This window comes from Gallinula chloropus, assembly GCF_964237585.1.
Source record: "Gallinula chloropus genome assembly, chromosome: 22".
Lineage (NCBI taxonomy): Eukaryota > Metazoa > Chordata > Aves > Gruiformes > Rallidae > Gallinula > Gallinula chloropus.
In genome coordinates, this window is record NC_140107.1 from 1192672 (window position 1) to 1202114 (window position 9443).

The 9443-nt window shown below is 51.1% G+C and overlaps 1 protein-coding gene across 1 annotated transcript; it reads left to right on the forward strand.

The window, feature by feature from the left end:
* Positions 1–916: 916 nt before the first annotated feature.
* LOC311199973 (olfactory receptor 14A16-like) lies at positions 917–1843 on the forward strand (the record flags this gene model as incomplete). The annotated part of the gene is made up of 1 exon (XM_084274124.1): positions 917–1843. One exon carries the CDS (start codon positions 917–919, stop codon positions 1841–1843), a length of 927 nt encoding a protein of 308 aa, XP_084130250.1.
* Between the last annotated feature and the right edge of the window lie 7600 nt (positions 1844–9443).

Consider the following 9443-nt stretch of genomic DNA (forward strand, 5'->3'; position numbering starts at 1 on the left):
GAAACTCCTGAGTGCCTGTCTGTCTGTCCCTGTCCTTCCAGCCTTGGCTGGAGCATTTCTCACTGTTACACCTGCTGTCCTTGCTTTCTCTGTCCCACTGTTACCTGGTGCTCAGGTCACTTCCATTGGTGGCAGTGGCACTGAGCTGACCCTCATGTCAGCACTCCCATCTGTAGGACTGATGACTTCCAGGGGGTCCCTGCTGGGCTGCAGCTGCCTCCCACAATGGCACCACTCTCCCAGGGACTCCTGTGCCCCAGGGAGCAGCCCCATGCAGGACACATCTCGGCACAGAGGCCGTGGCAATGCCACTCATCATCTGTGTGTGGGCAGCTGCACTGAGCCCCCTGTGTCCCTGGCTGGGAGCGGGGAGCTGAGATCCTCCTTGGGTAGGATGAAACCGCAGGAGGGGCTTTGGAGCTCTGCCCTGTGAGACTGGATTCCTCAGCTCTCTGTGGGGTCCAGTTTCTTCTGTGGGGAACAGCAGGGTGTGATCACAGAGCGTCCAAAACAGGGCAGCTGAGAGCAGGGCTGATGGACAGAGCAGCTCTCCCACCTCTGCATTTAGGGGAAGGTTTCACTGGCACTGCAGCAGCAATGTCAGGGAGTCCTGACAGAAGAAACACTCATCTCCTTCCTATCCACAGGGTAGGATATAGTCTGAGATCAGGCCATCCTTCTGTATCCTTACTGCTGCAAGGCAGGACTGAGTTCTCCAGAGCCCACAGCCAACCCTCCTCCCAGTAGTGGCAAGTTCAAGCCAGCACAAAGCAGACCTCCCAAAAGGGACCTGACAAATCTCTTCCTTAATACAGAGAGTCAATGTGAATTGGAAGAAGTTTTCCTTAAAGAAGAGTTCCCTAACCTCTCACTACCTTTTCCTCCTTGGACAGGTCTCCACACTTGACAACATCAGATGTCCAACAGTAGCAGCTCCATCAGCCAGTTCCTCCTCCTGCCCTTTGCAGACACACGGGAGCTGCAGCTCCTGCACTTCTGCCTCTTCCTGGGCATCTACCTGGCTGCCCTCCTGGGCAATGGCCTCATCATCATCACCATAGCCTGTGACCACCGCCTCCACACCCCCATGTACTTCTTCCTCCTCAATCTCTCTGTTACTGACCTTGGCTGCATCTCCACCACTGTTCCCAAATCCATGGCCAATTCCTTGTGGGACACCAGGGCCATTTCCTACACAGGATGTCTGGCTCAACTCTTTTTCTTTATATTTTTGATCTCCACAGAGTACTGTCTTCTCACTGTCATGGCCTATGACCGCTACATTGCCATCTGCCACCCCCTGCACTACGGGACCCTGCTGGGCAGCAGAGCTTGTGTCCACATGGCAGCAGCTGCCTGGGGCAGTGGGTTTCTCTATTCTCTGCTGCACACAGCCAGTACATTTTCTGTTCCTCTCTGCAAGGGCAATGCCCTTGACCAGTTCTTCTGTGAAATTCCCCAGATCCTCAAGCTCTCCTGCTCAGACACCTATGTCAGGGAAACTGGACTCATTGTTGTCGGTGTCTGTTTATTTTTTGGGTGTTTTGTGTTCATTGTGGTGTCCTATGTGCAGATCTTCAGGGCTGTGCTGAGTATCCCCTCGCAGCAGGGACGGCACAAAGCCTTTTCCACCTGCCTCCCTCACCTGGCCGTGGTCTCTCTGTTTGTCAGCACTGCCATGTTTGCCTACCTGAAGCCCCCCTCCTTCTCTTCGTTATTTCTTGACCTGGTAGTGGCATTTCTTTACTGTGTGTTTCCACCAGTAGTGAACCCTCTCATCTACAGCATGAGGAACCAGGAGCTCAAGGATGCCATGTGGAAACTGAGGACTGGATATTTCTAAAGTATAATAAACTGCTTATGTCACAGATCATGTATCTCACATCATGACCACTCCCTATTTAGAAAGGTTTCCTAGGTGGGGGAGGGGAAGGATTTGATTAGTGTTTTGCCTTCGAGTCTGTCTAAGCTATAGTAACATGATCCATGTTCATTTCATTCCTAATGAGGTATCTCCCAGTTTTGTGTGACCCAGACACTGTGCTCTCTTTGCATCGTGTCTGCCTGCAAATGCCATTTTTCCCCTTCTTTTTATTTTTTCCTTATATTTATAAATAAATTACAAGCACATTTATTTCAGCTGAATCAGTCGACGACTTATTTGCAATGGCAGTGCTTTCCCACCATGCCAGAAGGGGAATTTCCAGGATTGGTGCCCATGGCAGCAGAAGAAACAGCCCCCTTCCCCTCTACTGGCATTACCGCTCGTCTCTGTCTCCTTCATCTCCCTCATCATTCAGGTGTTTCCACCTCTCCTGATGATTCGGCCATGCCTAAGGACATCCTTTCAGCAGACTAGATGGACATATGCACTTTGATCACTGGTTTCCATTTCTGCTTGCTCTTTGGTCATTCAGATGCCGCCCAGGTCTCTGGTGTCTGCTTTGAGCCTCTGAGAGTTGGAAAACGTCCCATTTCTGAGAAGTCCAATGAACTGTCAGAGGTTCTGTGTGTTGATAAGTGACCTTTCTATGTATCTGATCAAAACTCTTCTGGGAGAGAATCTCCTCTGAAAGCTGACCCCCTTCACACGCTGCTTGGCCGTAGCAGGCAGCAGAGGGGAGAGATTTCATGTTTATTAAACTGGAACATGTTTAACTGCTAAACTATTTAAATGGCTAAACTGTTTAAACCCAAGTAAAATCCAAGTAGTTGTGGAAGTCTTGAGTTCTTTCATTAAAATTACTTGAAGAGCCATGCTTGTAATGGCTTTCTGGGTGCTAATGAGCCCCACAGTACATTTTCTTCTGAGTCCACAGACCTCAGCTACAAAGAGGAGAGTGATGAAACCTCCCAATAAGTTAAGTCATGAATAATGCCCAAAGTATCTTGAAACATTTGTAGGCCTCGCTGGGAGGCACTACTGACAAACTTCCCCATGGGCTCCTTAGAGCAGACAACTGGAGGCCATGAGGACAAACCCAGGCAAAGCGCAGGCAGCTCTGATGCTGAGGACACCCTGGCTTGGTCTGATGAAGCAGCAATGCCAAGTGCTGACCCGCAGCCCCTGGGCAGGGAGATCCTGACCCTCAGCTGTGTCACCCTCCTTAGGTGTGCGATGCCAAGGGAAGGACAGGGCTATGCGACATGTGGCCAGCCCTTCAGTGGGTGCAAGGAGGCAATGATGCTCCATGCCTGTGAGGACAATATGTCTCCTCTGAAGCCTTTGTGTCAGGGACATCAGCCGTAACCAATGGGTAAAGACCTGGTTTCTATCAGGACATTTCAAACTGGCTGGCACCCTTGGCCATCTTCACCACAGCCCATCCCACACTGCCCCACGCCTGTGCCTGTTTCCCTGCAGGCTGTAGGAACCCAATGCACTTCCCCACCTCACTCTCACCGCACCATGTCCCTGCCTGTACTGCTGTCTCTCCCTCCTTGCCAGCTGTTCTCTCAAGCACAAAGCCACCAGCTCAGCCAGGCTTCCTCCAAGGGATTTCTTGCACCACAGCACTACCAGAAGGTCAGAATGACATTTCTTTATCCTCATGTCCACTCTCTGACCTCCAAAGCTGTGGTTTCACGTGGACTTCCTTTCTTATTTCTCTATAGCACAAAGATGGCTTCCCTCAGCACTCCACCGGCCCCTACAAAGAAAATGAACTTTATCTTGGTCAGAACCAGGCCACCTTTGCAGAGAACAAGTGCAACACAATGGTGGGCTCACTCCTGCAGTCATACAGTATGGATAAGCCTGTTGGTCAGTTATGGTCAGCTGGGGCTGTTCTGTCCCCTTCCAGGTACTTGTGTCCTAGTTGAATCATTTCTGGAGCAGGATTAGAAAAATGCCCTTGATGCTGTGCAAGCCCTGCTCAGCAAGGAACAAACAGGTTTATTCAGACTTTTTTGCTTACAAATCCAAACCACAGAACTCTAGCAGCTGCCAGCATAAGAATTCATTCCAGTCCAGCCAAAATATAGTCAGGAGGAGAAGATCTCGCATGGTTTAATACATTCTCAATATTCCTGTTCATCAAATTCCCAGAGTTTGTCAAGGTCTGTTTGAAGTGAAGTGCCATTTTCTTAGCAGTACATATCTCCTTGCAGATGGCTCTTCAAAGTTGTGGTGCAATTAAAATAAATGACAGCAAGAGGTGTCAAAGAACCTGGGACTCTATTGCTGGATGTGTAGCATCTTCAAAGGTCGATTATGATAGAGCCTGAAAATGACATCAGGCATTGCTAGGACCATTCCCATGGCTGGGAATGCCCTGAGCTCCCAGCTTTGCAGTGCTTCTAGTGTGGTACCTGCAGAGGTTTCAGGCCAGGAACATCTTTCAGCCCTCGCACCTTCTGTTTTGGTGGTGTAGTTGCACATTCAGAAGTTATGAATGTGGATCTGGCAGAGCTGGAAAATGACGTCCAGCACTGTTAGGATGATGCCCTTGGCTGGGAATGCCCTGAGCCTCAAGGTTACTTGGGCTGCTTGTGGGCTACCTGGGGAGGTTTCTGGCCCAGAACATCTTTCACCCCCCCCATCTTTTGTTTGGGAAATACTGCTGGACCATTACCATGTTTGAAGGTGCACACTGGTAGACCCCAAAAATGACATCATGCAGTGTTAGGACAGTTCCCTTGGAAAGGACAGTCCTGACACACAAGGTTACTGGGGCTTCTTGGCTGCTCCCTGAGGTGATTTCTGGACAGGAACATCTTTCATCCCTCACACCTTTTCTTTGTGTGCTAATACTCTACATTTTGCATGTTCAAAGTCAGATGCTGGTAGAATCCGAAAATGACATCAGGTACTTTTAGGATTGACCCTTTGAAAGGAAAGCTCCAAGGCCCAAAGTTACTTGGGCTGCCAGCGTGCTACCTGGGGAGATTTCAGGCCAGGAACATCCGTCATCCCTCTCACCTTTCGCTTGGAATGTACTGCTCTATGGTTAACAGGTTGAAAAGTGGATGCTGGTATAGCTGGAAAGTATAGCACCATATTACTCCCATAATTTTCCTCCCCCCATATCCACCCCCAGAACCCTCATTCAAAATCCCCATGTCCCCTCCCAACACCCGTGGTTGCCCGCTCACCCACACCTTAAACCCTACCTCAGCCCACCCTTAACCCTCTGTTGTGGTTTGGCCCTGGCTAAAAGGCAAATGGCCACCAAGCTGCTCTGTCATTCCCCTTTTCGGCCAAAAAGGGGAGAAAATATATATCAGGAGGCTTAGGACTTGAGATGAGGACAGAGGGATCACTATTCCATTATCACAATGGGCAAAACAGACTCAACACAGAATAAAAGAAAGAAAGAAAAGTGATTTATTACTACTACAACTACACACTGAGTGAACTAGAGTCAGGTAATGAGAAGCACAGCCAGATCTTAAAGCACCTTCCCCCTGCCCCTTGCTTCTTAGCAGAGTTAAAGTCCATCACGATTTTACTCCCTTCTTCCACCACCCAACACGGCGTGGGGAGGGGCAGGGAATGGGGAGTGGGGTTCTGGAGGTTCCTCACAAGCTGCTTTCCTTGCCCAGGTCTTAACACTTCGTCTTCCTCCCCCCCCCCCCCCACCTTCTTCACACACTTGACTTCAATCATCAATTTGCTCCCTTCTTTCCCCCATTGCAGCACAGGGAGGGGCAGGGAATGGGGAATAGGGGTTTGCAGTCCATTCCTCACAAGTTGTCTTCCATCTTAGCTCAGGGGTCATTCCACACACACCCCCTTCCCCTGCTGCACCGTGGGGTCCCTCCCACACAAGTCATATCCACAAACTTCTGCAGTGTGAGTCCTCTTTACCAGGGAGTCATCTCCTCACCACAGGCCTCTCAGCAGGACTCCCTTCCATGGGTGCTGACGTTCGGGCCCAGACTCGCCTGGCCTGGTCCCCCACAGAGTCACAAGTCCCCTGGCAAACCTGCTGCAGAGTGGGTCAGTCTGTGCACAGGCCATAGGTGGTCTCTGCTCCTCGTCCTTATCCATGGACTGTGATGGACATCTGCTCCACCATGGTCTTCACCACGGGCTGCAGGGGAATCTCTCTCTCTGGCACCCATGGGTGGGGATAAGGACAGTTTACTACCAAAAATCACCATGAATGTGGAACAATAATGGTTAGTTACACTCACACCCAGTGCTAACACACAGTACCTTATTGACCCAGCGATAACAGAAGGCTGCCCAACAGCAAGGACAGACCAACAGACCCACCATCCCAGCCACACTCAGACTGTCCTGGAAGCATCCAGCAAGCTCCTCCCCAACCAGCTGCTTTTATGGGGAAGGTGGTGTGGAAACCAGCCTAGGCCAACTCAGCTCACCTGGGCTAACTCAGATCACCTGTGATGGCTGACTGGGAAGGTTAACCCTGGCCTGGCCAGAACCAGGAAAGCTGAACAATTAATGGGTTGACACCCAGGGAAGATACAAGGATTTCCACACCTGAAGGTCCAATCACACACACTGTGACCCACAAAACCTCCATTGTTGTCATTCCGATTCAGACAATATTCCCCCTTTTCTGGAACTGGGGTTTTCCATGGGTTTGTTTCCTCATTCCAATAGAATGAATCATGACCAATGGTTATGTCACTTAGATCACTCAGGAGCCATTTTTGGGATATTGTTTCAATGTCCATGGCCAGTCTTTAAATCCTGAAGGGCTCCCATATCCCCAACAATTTGTCAGGTTAAAAGCGTTGGGCACCTGCTGGCCTAAAGTTATAAATCCATTTTGCCACCCCAGGCTGAAGAGAGGGGCACACAAGTTTCCCCAGATATTAAAGGTGGTGAGAATGATCGACCAAAACAATGTTTGTGATAGTCTGCTAAACATCCTATAAATATTAACAAAGCAGTTATTAACTGAACTATACAGACAATTTACAGCTTCATCTATTCCTTCAAACAGGTGTCAGAGATTCCATCTGGAAAAGAAAAGAGAAGAAACCCAGACTCAGTTTGTATTAAGGGACTGGTCAGAGATTGTTATTAGAAGGATGGAATAATCCACCTTGTATTGACTTTGTGTTCCTTCCCATGGGCATCTTTTGCTTTCCAAGCGTATTTGTTGAGGGGCTCAGCCAGTATGAGGGGAACGGTCCCAATGGTCGGCATTTCTACCAAGACTGGCAGACCAGGAGAGAAAATGGCTTTTCTGGGGTGCTGGGAGTGTGGGGTTTGGGGATTAAAGCTGGGGTTGGGACAAAAGGCATTGAGTTGGGACATCCAATTGTTCCCCAGCAATCACTGAGTCGGGGAACTGCATCCCAGAGTCGTTCTGCCCAGTGTGGCTTGTGAGCTTTTAAAAACCCTTTCAAAAGCCCATTAGTTCCCCCCACTATCCCATTAGCTTGGGGGTAACACGGGGGGTGAAATCCCCACCTGACTCCTCCTTCCTTGGCCCACTCCTGCCCCTTGACAGCAGTGAAATGACTGCCCTGGGCTGACTGAGCAGACTGGGGGTTGGCAGAAAGCGAAACCAGTTTGTCAGGGCCCGCCCTGGATGTTCTCCTGCTGCTCCTGGAAATGCCTCGGCTGGGACTAGGCCAGAAATGATTTCCACTCCCACTAATACTCTTGTTTCCCCTCCGCCTTCCCAAGGGCTCCAATAGAGTCGATGTGCCAGGCCTCCCAAAGGGTCTTTTTCTCTCTCAGCTGGAGGGGGGTCTCTTCCATGGGGTGCCGCTCTCACCGCAGGCAGCATTGTTCACAGGCCCAGAGCCAGGTGGGGCAAGCTTCCCAGTCACAGGCCACCCCCTGGCATGTGCCTCCCTGTGGGAATCCTTGGATCCTGTCTGGCCACGTTTCACATGCAGCCATTCCAGGAGTCTGTCCCAATGTCCTCTGAGCTGGTCCTCTTGCTGCAGAGGGGCAATGCTGGCCAGTTCCTCTGAGCTGAGGGAGCTGGGCCTCGTTAGCTTGGAGAAGAGGAGACTGAGGGGTGGCCTTATTCAGGTCAATGGGTAAAAGCTGGAGCAGAGGAAGTTCCATGTGAATGTCAGGAGAAACTCTTTCACTGTGAGGGTGCCAGAGCCCTGGGACAGACTGCCCAGAGAGGTTGTGGAGTCTCCTCCTCTGGAGACATTCACACCCACCTGGATGTGTTCCTGTGTGGTTTAGTCCAGGTGATCCTGCTCTGGCAGGGGGGGTTGGACTAGATGACCTTTTGAGTTCCCTTCCATCTCCTAACATTCTGTGATTCCTTGACCTTGGATCTCCCTGCACGTCTCTGGAGCACCTCTGGCCCCTCAGGTTTCACTGGGTGTTGGTGTTTGAACACCTCCTTCTTGGCCTCCCCCAAATAACTCCTATGAGAGCTAGGACCAGCAGCTACCAGACAGAAGGAGCCTATTTGTGCCACCAGAACTGTGACAAGAAGAATACCAGCACTGGTGGGTTTGTGGCAGCCATGGTCACAGCTGCTTCAGCTTCCGGCCCCAGGGATGCAAAGCAAGGATGAGGGGTCTGGAATGACTGTCACAGGGGGAAAGAGTCAGTACCTGGGGGTCCTGTCTTATATGAGAACAAGGAAAGTTGATTGTCCTGCCCAGCTCTGGTTTGATCAGGAGAAATGACTCTGCTGGACACAAGGGTTTCTCCCCACTCAAGAAAGAGAAAGTCAGTAAAGACTCAGTGTCTTTCCAAGATGTTTCCTTGGAGCTGCAGGGACACCTCACAGGAGACTCTGGGGAATGGAGTATGTGACGTATTCGCCTGCTCCTCTCCTGTGAGCTGGGCTGGGCTCCTGGGATGGAGGGAGCTCATGGCAACCTGGCAGCACTGACAAGAGACAGCTCTGCCCAGGAGCAGCTCTTCTGCCAAGCACACAGGGCTGGGGACACTGCCTGGAGGCACCGAGGGGAGACCTGGGAGGCTGAGAGAGCTGATGGATGCTGAGAGCTCACTGGAGGAGAAATCTCCACAGCCTCTCCCTGGTATGTCTGTGGGTGCAGGGCAATGCAGGTTCTGTTCCTGGAGGGATCTCCTAAAGCTGGGACATGGGGCAGTGTGTGGGTTCTGTCAGGAGGACAGGTTCTCTCTAGGACCAGAAAGTTCTGCCTGGAAGGGATGTCCTTCTGCCCCATCAGAGGGAAAGGGCAGGACAGCTGTCTTCTCCTGGGCATGGCTGCAGAGGTGTGAAGCAGCGTGTGCACCCAGGGGTGCCCAGGGCTGTCCTTGTGAGCAGGGTCCTTGCACCCCGGGGGTTGTGTGCTGGGGCAGGGTCTCTGCTGATGACTAGTGGACTTTATACAGGGATAGACAATGACCGGTGGGTTGAAGAAGTGACCAAGGGAAGAGCAGCCTAAGGTCCTTCTGCTGCAAGAAAGTGCTGCATAGGTCAGCTTTGCTCCCAGCTCCAGCTGATCCTTGACAAATTCCAAAGGGTATTTGAATAGTAACACCAAGGAAGCATTTTCCTGTCAGGAAGAGT